The sequence below is a fragment of the Danaus plexippus genome, chromosome 31 (genome assembly GCF_018135715.1).
Source record: "Danaus plexippus chromosome 31, MEX_DaPlex, whole genome shotgun sequence".
Classification (NCBI taxonomy): Eukaryota; Metazoa; Arthropoda; class Insecta; order Lepidoptera; family Nymphalidae; genus Danaus; species Danaus plexippus.
Window position 1 is genome coordinate 65,829 of NC_083558.1, and position 17,934 is coordinate 83,762.

The 17,934-nt window shown below is 38.1% G+C and overlaps 3 protein-coding genes and 1 non-coding gene across 4 annotated transcripts; 1 reads left to right on the forward strand and 3 right to left on the reverse strand.

The window, feature by feature from the left end:
* Nucleotides 1-100: 100 nt before the first annotated feature.
* LOC116778438 (zinc finger protein 799-like) lies at nt 101-2,910 on the reverse strand. Its single transcript, XM_032672445.2, has 2 exons — nt 1,452-2,910; nt 101-1,097 (listed from the first exon to the last, which is right to left on the reverse strand). The coding sequence occupies exons 1-2, from the start codon at nt 2,823-2,825 to the stop codon at nt 672-674; spliced, it is 1,800 nt and encodes a 599-aa protein (XP_032528336.2). The 5' UTR covers nt 2,826-2,910; the 3' UTR covers nt 101-671.
* Nucleotides 2,911-3,448: 538 nt separating this feature from the next.
* LOC116778398 (phosphatidylserine decarboxylase proenzyme, mitochondrial) lies at nt 3,449-5,655 on the forward strand. Its single transcript, XM_032672393.2, has one exon. It carries the CDS (start codon nt 3,581-3,583, stop codon nt 4,703-4,705), a length of 1,125 nt encoding a protein of 374 aa, XP_032528284.1. The 5' UTR covers nt 3,449-3,580; the 3' UTR covers nt 4,706-5,655.
* A 5,953-nt stretch (nt 5,656-11,608) lies between these two features.
* Nucleotides 11,609-12,805, reverse strand: LOC116778458 (uncharacterized). The gene is made up of 2 exons (XM_032672467.2): nt 12,402-12,805; nt 11,609-12,022 (listed from the first exon to the last, which is right to left on the reverse strand). The coding sequence occupies exons 1-2, from the start codon at nt 12,445-12,447 to the stop codon at nt 11,646-11,648; spliced, it is 423 nt and encodes a 140-aa protein (XP_032528358.2). The 5' UTR covers nt 12,448-12,805; the 3' UTR covers nt 11,609-11,645.
* Nucleotides 12,806-16,065: 3,260 nt separating this feature from the next.
* LOC116778565 (5S ribosomal RNA) lies at nt 16,066-16,184 on the reverse strand. Its single transcript, XR_004354133.1, has one exon. It is a non-coding gene; the product is annotated as a 5S ribosomal RNA (ribosomal RNA).
* Between the last annotated feature and the right edge of the window lie 1,750 nt (nt 16,185-17,934).

The window sequence follows — 17,934 nt, forward strand, 5'->3', positions numbered from 1 at the left end:
TTCGTCAATTTGAAATTTTACTCTCTCATATGCTGTGTAGATTTCTATTGTTTGATTTGTTAAGATCACTGTTTAAAACGAAATGTGAATAAAACAATCATTAATTTAGTAATTACGTGTAATCATGAACACAACGTGTCTTCCAAAAAGAAGAAATATATACAGATGTACTATAAAAGTAGCACGCAAGCCGCTGTCTCCGTTCATGACAAGATGCCTAGTAGGTCGGTATAGTGTTAAATTATAATAACTTTTTACATCGTCACGATATAAAAAAAATTGTCAGGAGTTTTGAATTTTAAAAGCAGTGAATGAGATTATTCTTGCACAAGTCTCTGTTTTTCTTTTCAAGTCTAAGTCACTTACACTTTACCGCCAATGATTGAAGTGTCACTACTTGATGGAATAAAATAATGTATTATGAGTGTTTCATACGTTGTATATTCACTGAACACTAACAATTTTATATTGAATTTTTAAAATAACATTCAAAATCAATAACACTTTGTTGTTTATCTCCAGATATCTCCGGATATCTCTGGATATCTCTTAAACTGACATGGTTTGATATTTTTTATTATTTAACAGCCAAAAATAGGGTTTTCCATTATAAGAATTCCTAAATATCTATAACACATACAATTTATAATGTTCATTGTTATAGCTCCGATCTAGAACTCAATGGGCACTTCCTGCATCACCACTTTGAACCCTAACCTGTTCATCTGGTTCTTCTCATTGTCTATAACATCCAGCCGACCGTTCCCATTGTTGACCACAATATTTAGATTTTCATACTCCGTCAACTGAACTATTGGTGATGCCATCTCATAGTCCATGTTCATGAAGTCCTCGTTATCATTGTGAAGGGACTCCTCGTAATTATCAAAGTGTATCTCAGGACGAGCATCATCAAATGGCATCTCTGGTATTTTGCTTCTTATGCAGCGATGGTTGTGGAGCAGCGAGGGCCAGAAAAAAACTTCCTCGCACAAGTAACACTGGAGATCCTCGTCATATGTTACTTTGCCGATGCCGTGGACTTCTCTCATGTGTCGTGTCAAACAGTAGTTGGATGACAGGTACTTGCCACATTTCTGAAAGAATGTGTTGGATAACTTAGGTTGGATAGCAACTGACATTAAAGATCTACAGGGAAAACTACATCAGCTCCAGCACGAACCGAAGCCGCACTCTCTGGAAAATGCTTTTAAGGATTGTTTTGTCTTGAGTGTGACTTAAAGTGCCTGAAATGCAATATTCCAGAGCTGCCAGCTTCGAATACAGCTAAAGCTGATGAATTATTTGAATTTGGATAGAAATTTTAGCTCAATATTGCTTCATCACAAGGAAAGTGACGTTGCTTTTGAGATTAAGTTTGTTATCTCACAAAGGGTCTGCATGTAAGAGCTCTTTAGTTGGATGGAGGCTGTGGGAGGTGTGAGTGTTACCTCGCATTTATGTTTTGACAGTATGGTCTTCTTGGTGACGGGGTCTATGATGGGTTTCTTTAATGTTCCTATCGATGCATTGGTCACACCTATGAAACTCTCCGGCCGACTCGGTAACTTCTTCATCTTGGCTCTCTTAGGAAGTTCTATCCTCTCGAGAACCAACTTAGGTTGCAGACTCAGAGGTATTTCTTCTCCCAATTTATAAGTCGTTTTTAACCGAGTGCTGTTATCAGGTATTAAATCATTATCTTCCTGTGTTTGTGAGTTCTCAGTGCTCTTGAGGAAGTGTGACCATTTATGTTGGAGCATGTCGGACTCCACATCGAACTTCCTACTGCATTGATCACAGAAATGATAATCATTATAATAAGTGGTCGCTGTATTTTGCAAGTCCGGCAACTCACCGACATGCTTTTCTATACCTTCCAGGGAATTAAAGCTCGTATTGCAGAAGAAACATGTAAAGGAACCCGATGCTTCCGTGTAGCTGGATGTTGGACGTTCCTTTGAATGTGAGTACATGATGTGGTGCGCCACTTCACATTTGTTATGGAACAGCTGCTTGCACACATCACATATGAAGAAGGTTCCCAGGTGTTCGTAGCTATGGTCCTTCAGGTCCATGAAGCGGAAGAAGTGTTTCACACAGGTCTTACACTCGTACTTCTTGACCACTCTGCACACTTTCTCTCTATGCTCCAGATATAACTTTTTATTTGGTAGCAACAGCCCACAGGCGTCGCAGTGCAGTTTAATGTGAACCTTAAAGAAGGTTCTGTCCACAAAGTCTTTATTACAATAGTGACAGATGTAACATTTCCGTTTCTTGTGGTTCTGTCGCATGTGGACCTTTAGGGTGTTGTAGTCTTTAAATATCTTCGGGCACTTCCTACATCGATGGTACTCTTCAACTTCGTGAACTATTATGTGTTCGGAGAAGGAGACCCGTTTGGGAGTCTTCACTGTCATGTGTTTGTTCTCCAGGTGGTTGTTGAGTTTCCTCTCGCTGGGATAACCCTTGTCGCATATCCTGCATTTAATATTCTCGTTCTGTTGACTGAGCATTTCCTTTAAACGGCTAAGATCCTCCCTCACTAAAACTACCGAACAATCTGTAAATATTTTGCTCATGTCGCATTTATTCGAGTTTTGCACCTGCCTCATATTATCTTTCAAGTCGGGCGCCTTGGGATGTTGATGTTTATTTATATAAGGAGTTATATCAATTCGCTGACAAAGTACCAGAGGCACTTTTTCGAAGCCGCGAAATGTCTCCTCTGTGGATAGACTTCTCTTTTTCCTCTGAAATTCCACAGCACTATCGTCGATTTCCAATAGTTCCTCATTGTCTCCATTGCAAATCAATGGCATTTAAATAAAAAGAGGGAAAACGAAATGATAAACACAAAAATTAACAATATAACAACTGTTGACATATAACTATGACATTAGACATACTCTGATCCCTGTTAGTGTGTACACACTTGCTAGAGAAGTCAACGGAAGCACAGACTACGTGAATGTTATGTTAATTAGTTGTATATCAAGGTATTCGTCATAAAATAGTATCACATTAATATTGTTTAAGTTGAAATTCCACTTTTCTTCAATAAATATTGTTATTATTTTACGTTACCAGCGATATTATATTAATATGAGAAAAATCTTCAACGTTTAAGAGAGAGTCTTATTTTTTTACCATTTTACATCAGAGTTCATAGTTTTGTATATATAATGATGAGAGATTTGTAAATATAAATTAATAAATAATATGGAAAGGTTAATACCTAAGTGTAAAAAATATTAAACATATTTTTATAAAGAAATAAGAAAAATATATGAATTGATATTTGGAATCTCGACGTTTGTAATGGGGACACTGATATTTTTATGAAAACAATTATCATTTAACTTTAATGAGTTAATAAAAATCTTTTAATAAAAAAAACTGTTTAATTTTATTTATTAATCAACGTTCTTGTTAGCGTTATCACGTGACAGATAAACTCTGATTAATTCAATTTTCAGAACGCACTAATTTTATTGTTCGTGCGGCTGGTTAGTTTAATACGCCAATCTTGTTAAAATAAATATTATTATTTGATCGGGAGGTGTCCGAATGCAAGATGTTCCCGCCCACGCGCATTCGGAGCTGCCTTCCAGTCATGAACCCGATGTTCAGGCGTGTGAAACCCCACAAGCCGTTCAGGCAGGTCCACAACCAGACAAAGAGCGTCACTAACAATCAGTTGCAAAAAACGAAATGGATGAATCTGAGGGCGATATTTACGCGATGGGTGCCTCTAGGCAGCGTCATATACGTAGGTTGGTGTTACATACGGTCGAGTGTGAACTACGAGGTGTCCAGGGTGGAAATCAAGTTTTACGAAATGTTCCCGTTCCGAATAACGAGTCGCCTATGGGGACGACTCGCGGCCTGGGAGCTGCCGACATCGATTAGGAGCTTCGTGTACGGCACGTACGTGAAGATGTTTAACGTGAATCTCAACGATGCCGCCGTCACCGACCTCTCTTACTACAAGAGCTTGTCGGCGTTCTTCACACGGTCTCTGAGAGAAGGCGCCAGGTACGTATCTCCCGCGTACTGTATCTCTCCTTGCGACGGTGTCGTGTTAAACTGCGGGCCGGCTGACACGGACAAGATAGAACAAGTGAAGGGAGTCACGTACAGCCTGGAGGAGTTCCTTGGTGAAAACAAGTGGTCTAGGTCTAATAGTAACTATTACGAGTCCCTGTTGAAGAACAAGGAGAACATTTTACATCAGTGTATTATATATTTAGCTCCCGGAGACTATCACCGGTTCCACTCCCCTTGTGATTGGTCGTCCAGTTTCAGGAGACACTTCTCTGGAAAGCTTCTGTCTGTGAATCCATGGATGGCCAAGTTAATACCAGGTCTGTTTACAATGAACGAACGTGCCGTGTACGTCGGTGAGTGGAAGCATGGCTTCTTCAGTATGACCGCCGTCGGAGCCACTAATGTAGGTTCCATTGAGATATACAGCGATCCGGAATTGAGAACGAACACGAAAGGTAAACGAAATCGAATCGAAGAGTTGGAAATACACACAGACTATAAGAAAGGCGAACTATTCGGCCAGTTCAATATGGGCAGTACAATTATATTATTGTTCGAAGCTCCCGCTGATTTTAAATTTGAGTTCAAATCTGGCGAAAGGGTGTTGATGGGTCAGGCGTTGACGACAGCGGCCAAGGAACAGTCCAGATGACCGGCTTACTCTGATCTCTTCAACATTGCTCAGGCGGCCATTGTATTGTATGTCGTGTTGCTAACGTTGTAGGACTTAAGATCTATCTAATAGACTTGTAGCTCTAAGTTACATTAAAGTATTACGATGCTTGTTATCAGATCACCGTGAGCCGTCCGCTCCGAGGACTCTCATAGAAACCTAATGGATTTATTGTGTTGATTGTCAAAGCTTTTTGAATACATTTTACAGCTATGTTTACAGAGCGTATAGCCTTCACTACCCAGACCAGCTTGTATACTTTGTACCGACGATTTTATCATATTGAGTCATGTTAAACATAAAATTAGTCATTTATTATTTAGTAAACGTGATGTTGTAATATTTATGTATTGCTTTGTGATGCTTTGAAGTTCACAAGACGACTCGCAGCAACCAGAGCCAGGAGAGATTTATATGCAGGCATTACTCTCAAAGAATCTATATATGAAGTGTTGGTACATTGTTGGTGGCAAAAAGTCATGAGAAGCTTCTTAGTGGGTCGACGGCAAAACATTTGCTTGAACTTTATATTTAATGAGTGTTAAGTCAACATTTATATTGTATTGTGAGCTTAAAGTATGTATTGTAAGTTAGTGTAAATGAAAACATTCTATCTGGTCGTTGAAGAGGAGAGAGTTATACAAGAAGCTTTGTTGACCGATATGTGATTTGAAATCCATGTACAAATGTCTGGAACTCAAGTTCCCAGTTTTATATAGATGTAACTATAGATTGAATCATAGATACTCATAGATATATGTAGATATACCGATAGATAATAAATGTATATTTTTTTAAATTCAGGGCAACCGAGCCCACTTCCAGTATGACCCTGTTTTTGAATACTGACTATGGCTATGTGTTTCGTTTTGATATGACAAAAACCAAAGTTTGTGTGCACGTTCACAAAATATATTAATTTTAATAAACAGTCTTTTATTGTCTATTTCATAGACATTGTTGCTTATTTTAACTTATAAGTAGTCTTTCCTAAGGTATCCCACGATGATATCCTTAAAATATTAAGGAATTGGTACATGAAATGTCTGTAAACTCGTGGTGAAGCCTACTTTGGATATAATAATTAATAATTTAATATTACGTTAATGACAAAGATATTTGATAGACAGATGATAGTGATGTCCCTCTGCTGTCAAAATTGTAACTATTACGGTTTTTTCAAGTTGTACACAAAAATCGACAAAACATCTTCAAAAATTTATTTCATCTCAAAATTTTGTTTTGTGCAGATGTACAACGTGTTTATGTTTGTTGAATGAATACTAAATTCTCTTCATATCACTCGGATTTTGTGGAGTCATTTCATGAAATGTCCTCAGCGTGTCAATTTAAATGTATTATCAATTCATTGCTTATTTTTAGTGATTTCATTAAAAGTTTGAGCAAATTTACAAGTGGCAGAGCCTAGCTCTGGTCAAGTTACTACAGCTCGAACATGGGCTGGCTAGACCGGGGTACTACACTCTTACAGAACACCGGTGTAAAGTAGCCTTTAAAGGCTGCGGTTTTTTCTGATGAATTTCCCACCCTTTCCTCTCCCTCACTCACAATTAAGGTGGACAACGCATCCGCAACATCTATTATTATCTACATACCGCCCATCCAAGGACCATATAGAAGTCCTTTGAGAAATCTGAACATCAAAAATTAAACATACAACAAAAATAAATTACAAGATACGTTCACAAAGATATATGCAAACGTCATAGACTCTGTTATTTATACATAAAAATATATATTTTATATGTGAGAGACAGGGGATCCCCGTTTAACTGAGTTCAAGATCCTACTTCATAAAAAATACTTCGAATCTGGGCGTTCAGGTCCGATGACGAAGGACGGATTTCCATTTAGAGGAATAGATAGCCTTTACTGAAAATGATACTTGTTTTTACTGTTAAAAAATTCTTACAATGAATGTCTAGAATTGTGAAGAGAGATTCTACCACTGTGGCTCCTAGGAGTACGATTATGTTTGGACTTTTAAATGGTAAATTCTGTATAACAATTGAGGGTACTACAAAAACTAAGTATTATCGATCGATAATTTGAAAACAATTGTAATGGTTTCTTATGACTTTTATTCCTACAAGATAACAAAAAAAACACGAAAATGAATGTTTCTTATACGACAAGTCATGTCGGCGCGACAAATACGATTGCTTCCAACGAGACTAATTGCTAATTGGTGCAACTTGAAGAGTTGGTTGTGGGATAGCGACTGGAGCTTCATCAATCAAAGAGTGATCAGGTGAGCTCGTGTGAGCGGCTTCAGCTTATCTGTATCCACAACTTCTATTGGACTTAGCGGCCTGGAGTTTAGGCAAGAGTCAATCTCACAGAGTAGAGAAGAAGAACATGTTTGGCGCATATTAAATATTTTCGAATACAGTTTTTTATCAAATGTTTTGCTTTGTCTATCCAAAATTTAGTTCTTAAATATGACATCGTCTGAATTCCTCCGTGAAGTGCCGTTAGATGTGCTTCCTTTACTATAAGTTTCGATAAATTATTGTGACCGCCTAATATTAATGTATTTTTCAGCTCTTGTTCTGTATCTGCGCGTTGTAATCTGTCGCCCACCCTGAGAATATTTTCACTATCGCCTGAAGGGCTTCAGTAATTTTAATTTACTAACTCGGTCCGCTTCCTGCTTTGTGTGTGTAACTTTTTTTTTGCTAAAGGGGACAACCAAGCAGCTCTCTCACTCATCGGACGAAACGCTTCCTTAAGACTACTTCACGCCGATCTTCTATGAGAGGGCGGTACTTCCCAGGTTGAGCCAGCCCATGTTTGAGCTGCAGTAACTTGACCACAGCTAGGCTCTACCACCTCCAAAACCTCTTTATTGACGCTTTCTATTTGTGTTATTCTGAAACTCATCCTGAGGGCTTCATCTATCTCTTGCGTAGTTATGTTTATGTCTTTTTTCCAATTTTTTTGACCCTTCAGAAATCTCTTACTATAAGTTAGTTATTTTAAATTACCTGTAAAGCCATTAAAACTTCACATCTCGTCTGCCCGTGATCACGGTTGCTGAAAAGCAGCCGAAACGTCTTTACAAAAATAAAGCACGCGTAGTTTATCCGACAAATATTCGTTTCGTTTAAAAGCTATTAAACTTATGATCGAGATTCTAGACTGTCGACTTCTATATATCTTCAAATTTATTTGTATAACTTCTCTTCGTTCTAGATTTTTGGTTAGGTTGTTGTGTTTACTGAATATTATTGTTTCAGTCTTATCTCTCTGGGACCCTTCCACTATTTACCATCTTACAAATCTAAATCGTGGTCTCCTCTTGACGCTACATCAGCTGGACTGTCGCTTGCTTGAACGTAGAACCAGTTAATTCCAGCAAATTAGTTTAATGTTATGTTATTCAATATTTGTGCAACCAGATTTCGTACAAATACTGCCATCTCTTCGGATCACCGAGCAGCCAGGAAGGAACAATAATTGTGGAATCATTCATGTTTTCATTTGTTTCAGTAGTCGAGACACAAGTAAAGCTCTGGACAACTCTAACCCTGGCAGAGTAGCTGGTTTGCTAGATGCTGCTCGATCCTTGGCAGCTGTGATTTGTATTCCTACTGTACCTTTCTTTTCAATTCTGATACAAGCCACTTCTGATACAAGCCACTTCTGATACAAGTCTTCAATCAGCTTCCTTCCAAGCTTCCTTCTCGCTGTGGCTGTAGTTTTCTCCGGCGACTCTTTATCCAATGACTTCAAACTTGATCCGACTCGACTGTGACCATAATGTTGTCTCGATTGAGGTTGTTTTGAGATGAATTTTCAAGGAAAGTGTTAACACATGTGCGGTCGTTGTTACGATTTAGTTTGAACTTAACTACGAGTACAGAGTACATACACACGCATTGGCTTCACACGGTTACGCCTCAAGATAAACTGTGAAGGAAGAGCGAGCTTTACGAACAATAAATATTCTGTAAAAAAACCTTTGATGTTCTTTTCTTCTAATATAAACGTAGAATAATTCAATGATATATATACCTGAAAATACGATCTGTCAAATCTATACTTGTCGTGTTATTGAACGCGGATCCCATGTCAGGTGAGGCGGATGTATTCAGATTATAGGAAACCTTCGGACGCAATCAAGCTTTGAAAGTAAGAAAGATAGGCTTAATAACATGTCGTGTAGAGCCTTCCTTTACATTAAGAGTTGAAGAGGTAGCCTACATTGAATTTACTGTAAATTGTAATGATGTGCTGCAAGGCCTGTTGTTCCTCAGGGACCTTCGCACGGACGCCTTTTGTTTGATATTTTTATGAATAATGTTCGTAACATTTCCTAACAAGCCCACATATCTAAAATCTCTTAACTTAAAAAGAATCCTGTTTTTAGAATACATATCTGATCCTGTTTTTAAAAAGACATTTATAACTGTTAGGTAAATAGTTGTTACTCAGTATCGCCGATGAAGTGTTTTAGATTCAGAAATAAGTATGTTCCAATAATGGTCTGGGATGATTTTGTAATAGACTGTAGCAAAGCACTTATTTTCAATTTCTACCGGATGTGTCTCGGAACAAAGATAATGTTTATATTTATTAATTCACTTTTTAATATTCCTAGATGTGTTCTCTGCTCCGAGACAATTCTTATTCTTGTGTTACAGTACCAGTCTCGCCCACTAGAAGCGAACATGTAAACAAAAAACTAAAACCTTTTTGGTCTCTCCCACAAACTAATAAAAATTAAAATTGCTTTCTGATTTATTAAAACAAGCCGCCGCGCTGTGGACGAAAAATGTATCAGACATGGATTGTTGACGCTGAATATGAGAAAGGTGACAGGTGCGGCAGCCCTCCGTGAAGCATTGAATGGATTGTTAAATAGTGTTGCCATGGAGACTACCGCCTAACAAACCGCGTGTCGTCGACTTGCGTTCAGCTCAGGGTGCGCTATACCGCCGAGCCGGGTCATTCAGGAACAGAGGTGATCTCGGCTACCGAATGTCCGATCGAGTCTAGGGTTGTTTGTCCCATAGTCCAGCTATCTGGGTGGCTTTTATCAAACATTTATTTTAGGGCCGGAAAACGGAACCCATGTCAAAAAAACGGTTCGGGGCCGAAACCCTGAGATCGCTTTAGAAAAATAAGGTTGTGTCCCAGATTCCAATATAAATGACATCTAAGAAATTTATATTTTAAAAACTATTTCGAACCATTGAGCCACACACATTGACTCCGACATTACATAATTAATATCAGATTTACTTCTGAGGGGTTCTTATGCTTAGCGATATTTAAACGTTGATGGAAATTCAGGGTGATCTTGTATAAAGTCGCAGAATGGAACAATACTCAGAATATATGCCCCGGGATATGTTGTTACGGCCGGGAATATAAAGTCAATGAAAAGGATTCGAGAGCTCCCGGCACGGCGTCTTACTCTCATAGCCAAAACATATTATTAAATTTGAAAAACTTAGTTATGTTTTTTTGATTCTACGCGATTTTTATTATTTTATAACTACATCAACCCGTCAATTCGGTTCCTTTGCAGCAACCCTGATCACGGGCAGACGAGGTGAGTACGACTGTCAGTCGGTCCTGTTACTTGTGATCCGTTAATAAAGTATAGCACCCGGTGTATTTTACACGCGCAGGCGAAGCGCCTCTGAGGAACGAGCATTATAATCGGCGCCGGAGACGCTGATTGTTCCATTTGATTGGATGATACAAGCGCGCGCATGAAGCGCGTATTCGCGCATGCAAGTGAGCGGAGTAGAGACCGGGGGGATGCGTGCTCACTCCATCACTGACTACAACGGACGCTATTGTACAACTGGAGAGAGGAGTCTCTGATCAGAACGCAAAGGCTACGAGCGACTACAGCTCGTCTACGCGAAGTAGAAGTTTCACTATTTATTTATTTATTAATTTGTTTGAGGGTGGATACAATATGTTTTACACTGCAGTGACACGCGGCAGGCCCCGCGTGCTCTGTCATACGTTTTAACTAGCACAGTGCACAGAAGACGCTGTCAACAGACGCAATATGTATGTTAATCGCGTGCTTAATGTGGCTGTGTAATTAGCAGGGAAAAGTAATTGTAACCTGTTTTTCTTTGACAATGAGATCAATTAATTATTACATATAACACACGTAACCTTTTCATTAATCCAAACGTATTAGGTTTTTAATTTAGACTAGTTTTTGCCCGCGACTTTATTCGCGTAAATTTCAGAATTAGTTATATATAGTTTTTACCCGTGACTTCGTCTGCATTTGATAGTTTTTTTTGTATATTAGTATGAAAAAACCTTTGAATTGTGCCGAGATGGGATGAGCGCATACTAAGTGTGATTGTCATAGGTTTGGTTAATACATTTTAAGAAGAAGAAAGGCTACTGTAATACATTTCTATATACGATGTTTTTTGTTTATCCTTCCTTGGCCAGAAAAGTAATTTTTCCCATGGGAATACGTTGTTTTCCCGCGGTCAAAAGTAACTCATGTCCTTTCTTAAGTCTCAAACTATCTCCTTACCAAATTTCATTTAAATCCTTTCAGTAGTTTAGGCGTAAAAGCGATCGGCCCGTCTGAATTTTCCCATGGGAATGCGTTATTTTCCCGGGCTAAAAAGTAGCCTATGTCCTTTCTCGGATATCAAAATATCTCCATACCAAATTTCGTGCAAATTGGTTCAGTAGTTTAGGCGTGATTGAGTAACAGACAGAGAGACAGACAGAGTTACTTTCGCATTTATAATATTAGTATGGATTAATGTTTTATTTCATTGACTTCATGAGAGCTCTAAATTATCATGTGACGGTTCTAAAGTTAATGTAAGCAAGTAGAAATGTTTTTTTCTATGGATATTTGTTAAAAATAAAGTTGAAAAAATATTTTTTGTGTAATTGTTTAATTAAAGTCTAACAACAAGCCGCGATGCCGGCTCTCGCTTCCTGAACGTCTGCTGTCACTGTCAAAGGTTTTTGTGAACAGCTTGTATTTCAACATGAGCTTGTTTTCTGTGACTGATGTATTTTCCTCGGCGTCTTTTCGTTTGTGTGCTCTTCTCTTAATAGGATCTTGACCGGTTTCTTTAAGTTCCACTCTCTGCTTTACTTTATCACAGTGGCCTATCCTCTGAGCTATTTTTTCAGCGATCGTTTCCACCAAGCGATCAAAATTGTTAGATTTCAGTAAGCGATCGATGAAGACATCTATTTTAACGTCTTCGGGCGCCAACTTGTTGTTATCATTATCCAGTCCTCTTGTTGTGGGTATCGTTAAAGCTGAAAACATAATTATTTCCCTTGTTACACTTATTTTATACAGCAGGAGTCACGTAATATGTGACGTATAAATAAAACTAATATTTTTTCGCATTGACAACGGTTATTTTATTATTTCGTCATCTCGTCTGCCCGTGATCACGGCTGCTGTAAAGTAACTAAGGTAAATAAAATCCTAAAAGTATTAGTTTTATTTAAATGAATACTCGCGGAAGTGTCGGATCTCAACATGTGACGTGCTTTTAATTTCTCGACACACCTAACATTTTGTCTACAAAGAGGATTACCATTCTCAATTATAAACCTTACATTTTAATGTGATTTTTATTTTTCAAGGAGACATATTGCGCTAGTATCTAGAATATAAAACAGCACTCACATTGAAAAATCACTATTTTAAGAACGAAATTCATGTCGCAAAACATTTTATTACGATCGTTGGCAGTGCATGTGGTTGATAGCTCTGATTATTTCTTTTTAACGTTACACATAAAACTATATTTCCCGTATACGAGTATATAATGTATATTGTGTTACTTTGATGGCCTCACGGTGGCTGGAAATAATAAAATCGACGGGAATAATGTAAAGTAATATAAAAAAGACAGAAACATTCCAAAATACAGATTTCTTCGAAGGTGAACTTGCGAGAATCTTATATACATATATATATAACTGGAACTGCTAAGCATTTGCTGGTGGGATGTGAGGTGCTCCTGGATAGCGGACAACACTCGCGTCGTCACGATAGGGTTCTGGAAATCAGAACTGAAGCGCTCAGTCGTTCGGTATCCGGAGCGCGGAGAGGAGCGACCATACACGAGCGATCAATAGGTTGTGTGAGAGACGGCACTAGGGCAATAAAATCAAACGTCAATCTAAACTATCCTGAAAGCGGCACCGGATTGGACTATAATGATGGATACGTATGAAAAACAATACAAAATCCCCGAGGATATTTGTGCTGCGGCCTCCAGACCAGACATATTTATGTATTTCCGAATTTTAAAGCGCGTTGTGATGATATAGCTTACGATTCCTCAGGAAACCAACATCCCCAAAGACCATACCTTCAAGGTCAACAAATATTACGAGCTCACAAACGAACTCACTCGAAATAGGTTCGTTGTAGATTTGTACGCGGTAGAAGTGGCAGCGAAGGGTATTACAGCTAAATGTCTCTACAACCTACTAAAACACTTGGGTTTGTCCAGAACTAATATCAATTCATTCTTAGAACGTCCGTCGGAGGCAGCCTTGGCAGGTTCGTTTCAAATTTGGTTAGGTAGAGAGAGGAGACTGGACGGTGGAGGAGAGCGTTTTCACTCCCTTCCGGTGCAAGTGCTGCCCTCTAATGTGAATTTGGCGGGAGGAAACTTGTACATTTTAACAAATTGATAATTCTTACTTCATTATACATACTCGAGATGAACCAGGTAGAAATTACCTGATTCCGGATGTCTTAAGGAAAAACAATACCTGATTCCGGATGTCTTAAGGAAAAACAATAGGTAAGTTTTATTGGTAGTTAAAACTCTATTATTGTTCCATGTTGACATCCGGGATCCATCTTGAGTGACGTGTTTGTTATCACCTGGTCGTAAATATTATGACGTTGCTATAATGTGTCCAAGAAAAATTAAATTATTGGAATACAGTAATTTACTTTAATAACAATTTGATTTATGGAATACAATCCAAATGGCTTGACAGCTAAGCTTTGTATTTTCCTGTGACTGATTTGATACAACTCTTTTAAAGTAACTTCTAAAGAATATTGCCTCCAGTTGACAGTTTCAAATTTTATCTATCGGAAAGCATTCCATTCAGTCAGGGAAGCTGCTGATGATCTTACAGGTCTGCGAGAAGCTTCAATACTAGCTTCTTTGAGTAGGGACTTAGATTTTCGACGCCGCTCTAGGTCAGTGCCTCAAGCGGTCAAAGACAAATAATTTAAAATTGAAGGCCCTACTGCCGCGGCCTTGGGATAGACCAAGCCATCGGCAAACCCAGTAGAAATAATCAAGGGCTTGAAATGGGTTTCGTGAAATTTTCCACCTAGGCTGCCTGTAGTTGATTCTATCAGTCTTGGATCATGGTCACAACATAATGGCGTCACCCTGGTCAGTAATTTTTATTTTTCAATTGTCAGTAAAGTGAGATCTAAAAAAAAATTACACGATTTATCAGATTCCTTAAATGAAGAGACGACTACTGATATATTGTTCAGCATGTCCATTGGGACTGCGAGTCTAGACATGTTTAGTTTTGCACACGTTTAAGACAGAACGCTGGATGTTAACTTTACATAAGAGTAAGGATCGTGTTAAGTCGTATCTAAGATCGCCATTTTAATAATGTCTTAGTAAATCATTACTACACGATTACGATCGCTGCGATTCCAACTAAAGGTGTGGCTTAATTTCAAAGTACAAAGTATACGCTACTTTCGAATTTGTTAATAATTCGCCCTGGAAATTGAATAAGCCCATCGAATGAAGGTCATCAAATATATATAAGATTTATGGTATGATTAGTTTCATTATCAAGGAATTATTTGTAATAATCATGGAAATAGTATTAGTGTAGACGAATGAGTGTTTATTTATTTCTCGGGAAACGCTCAAGATTTAGCGATCCTATGAAAATATGATATCACAGCGTCCCTTAGACGGTAGTCTGGTTGTAACCACCAATATATAATTTACTATAACTATTAGTTATCGGTATGACTGAATACATCAAGAAAATAGCTATGCTGTCCGTAGTACCCATCACGTGACATACATCGCGCCTACTAACAAAACTAGGCAATAACAATAACATTACGGTCATCCCAGATCTGAATTGGATTCTGTCACTATACACTGACCGCAGACTGTACTGACGAGCTGAGACGTGATGCTCGACTATGTATACCAGCGAGTTGTAAGCGTTCAGGTACAAAAGTGTTCATTAGCATTGGTGTGAGCGGGGAGGGGTTAGTCCTTACCTGGCTACAGTGAGTCACAGCTTAGTACACTACCATACATGCGGAGAAGGTTGCTCGGATAAGCTGTTCTCTTCGCTGTCATATGCTTGTCACAACTTCTACTTCACCGACGGTGGCTATGACCGCAAATATGTGAGAAGTATTTTTTTCGTGGGACTTATCTTTTTAACTTACTTTCTGCAGTTAGCTGCAAGTTATAAGAATTAATACTCCAGAACACATCTCCCCGGTTGATCCTGCCAGCAGTCATAAATATGTGTCACTCGTGTATATGATGTATAAAGACTTCGTAAGATAGGCAAGTGAAGCACGGCTACGAATGGGATCAACCGAGAGTTGTGTCGCGGAACTAGAAAATATTTCAATCTAACCAAATCAGAATCCAAGTTTTGCAAGTTATATAAGACACGCATGATATGTAGTAAAAAGCATATAATACATCTCCCGGGTCGATCCCGCCAGTAGTCACGTGCGTGACACGGGTACTTTAGCTCAGTCACTTAGAAATTAAATATAAAATTCTCCTTATCAAAAGTTTTTGATTTCTGGCAGTTGATAATGCAGCTATGTAGCTTACCAACTAATACAGTAGCGCTTGAGCGAGCACGCTCTATCTCTTTCACTCTCATGTAAAGGATATATGATATTATATTATGATCCTGGCAATCCTAATGATGAAATTGATATAATTTGTACGAGCTATTAATTTGCCTCCGTTTAAAATGGGTCAAAATAGAGTTAGAAGAAGTCGGTTACAAACATACATAAATACATGCACGTGAAGCTAAAGAAGAGCATGTCAAAAAGGTACACATCGTTTAAATTTCCGACGTCGTTCAATGCAGTCTGTCTGAGAGAATGCAATAACAATTACTCTAACACGGAGAGATATGGTCAATGCCCTTACACCCGTACAAGTAAATATACAAGAGTGTCGGAGGAGGTGAGACGGCAGCCAACGATGAGTGAGAATTACGCTACGCCGCGAATGAAACAATGAGAACAGTAGCAAATACTGTGTATATATAATATAGGTATAGGAGGAACAAAAAGCCAACATCACGCGGTGTTCCCAGGCGGTCACCCATCCAAGTACTGACCGCGCCCGACGTTGCTTAACTTCGGTGATCGGACGAGAACCGGTGTATTCAACGTGGTATGGACGTTGGCAGACAGACATACAGAACTGTTCTCCCAGTTCTTCTTACATATGTCCTCTTCACATCCTCATCTACATAATGGAAAAAATATCAACCGAAACAAAAACATCGGCCGAGCAGTTAGTTAGTCGCGACGAAAGAGTGTGAGCTATCTATCAATGATTTAATTGCAGTAGAAATATTGATGTCAAAAATATAAATTTTGCTTTTTTTTAAAAAACAAATCATCGTTCCAATTTAACCTCTTTTTATAGTAAAAAAATAATGAAAATATTTGAGTTTTTTTGGATGAATTACAATAACATCACAGAACAAGTGAAATCTGTGGCTCAGGTCTCGAGCTAAGAGTTCGTGACGTGTGACATTACTCTGACGAATGATTAATATTCTAATATAAATATTGATATATTTTTGTTGAATATTTAGGCAAGAAAAAACGAATATATAATAATTCATGCATTTTAAATCTTAAAGCAAAATTAAAAAAAAAAATCACAACGCATTCTCTTTCAAGAATATATTTTTTTATACTTATGTTTATTAAAATATTTGTCTAGCCTTTTATAATTTTATTCAAAAAGTTTAATTATGCGCAATTTCCAATCATATTAAGCTCGCATAATATTTTATTGGTGTGATTGAAGTTATTTTTTTTGTACGCATCACGGGATGTAGCTACCGGTTTAGGTGATACTTGGTCAAAACAATAAAAAAGGAAAAAACAATACAAGAAAAGTAAAAGTAGTTCCTTAAAAACAAACTCGTAATTTTTTCGAATTGTTTTTTTTATATTTTAGTGACGTTTTCAAAGCTGTGGTTAATGTTTTTGTCATTTTCACTAGACCGTGTTAGTATAAAAGAAATAGCTAAGTGTGACTAGTCAATTCTTTAGTTATATTTGGAATCGTCAGCTTGTGAGGATTCTGTATGAGAGGATTGTTTTTTTTAAGTTTAGTAAGACATTGCTCTAGTTCCATGCAGTTGAAACTTTTTCGGATCGTAAAAAGATAACTAGATTTCCGGAGAATTGTGATGATAAGTAACGAATCATACTGACTAGCATGAGTGATCAGAGTTATATATTATCTGATATGTAAAACTTACCAATGCAGGACCTGGGTCCATCGCTGAATGGCATGAAGATACATTTTTTGATGTCACCAATGTTCTCTGGGTTGAACTCCTCAGGTTCGCAAAAAGCTCTTCATCCATATTCACGGCCTCCGCTGACACAATCATCACCATGTTATCGTCTGACGCATGGTTGCACAGACTTATTAAGACTAGAGGCCACTGGGGCAAATCATGAACTGATGGTGGGCCGCCGCCAGAAGCATGGGTAACTAAAGACAATAAAGAATTGAAGTTAATTTATTAAAATTGGAAAAGAATTTATTGATTTGAAGCGTGGCGCTGCATAGTGCTTACGATCTTTGTTATGTTTCGCTCAAATTTACTTGTATCACTGTACACGTAAAACTGCTTCCAAACTTTCATTAGCAAGGCGGTTTCGACTTTTTGTTTAATTATTATTTAGTACTAGCTGTTGCCCGCGGCTCCGCCCGCGTCTTGGTCACTTTTCGCATAACCATATATATATCAAACTTTAAATAATAACATACAGAAAAGGAATGATTACAAACGATGGACAACCAAAACCAACACACAACTATGAACATTCGAACCGCATGGTAGTGATTACACAACGGAGAATATTAACACCGCGATCTAGGTTGATGACGTATTTTATCAACGCCATC

Excerpts from the sequence above, each read along its gene's own strand:
- LOC116778438 (XM_032672445.2), bottom strand. The coding sequence starts at position 2,825 with ATGCCATTGATTTGCAATGGAGACAATGAGGAACTATTGGAAATCGAC. Across the intron at positions 1,098-1,451 it reads TGTCAAAACATAAATGCGAG|AAATGTGGCAAGTACCTGTC; the intron begins GTAACACTCACA and ends ACATTCTTTCAG.
- LOC116778398 (XM_032672393.2), top strand. The coding sequence starts at position 3,581 with ATGTTCCCGCCCACGCGCATTCGGAGCTGCCTTCCAGTCATGAACCCG.
- LOC116778458 (XM_032672467.2), bottom strand. The coding sequence starts at position 12,447 with ATGTTTTGCGACATGAATTTCGTTCTTAAAATAGTGATTTTTCAAT. Across the intron at positions 12,023-12,401 it reads TAAAATAGTGATTTTTCAAT|CTTTAACGATACCCACAACA; the intron begins GTGAGTGCTGTT and ends TTATGTTTTCAG.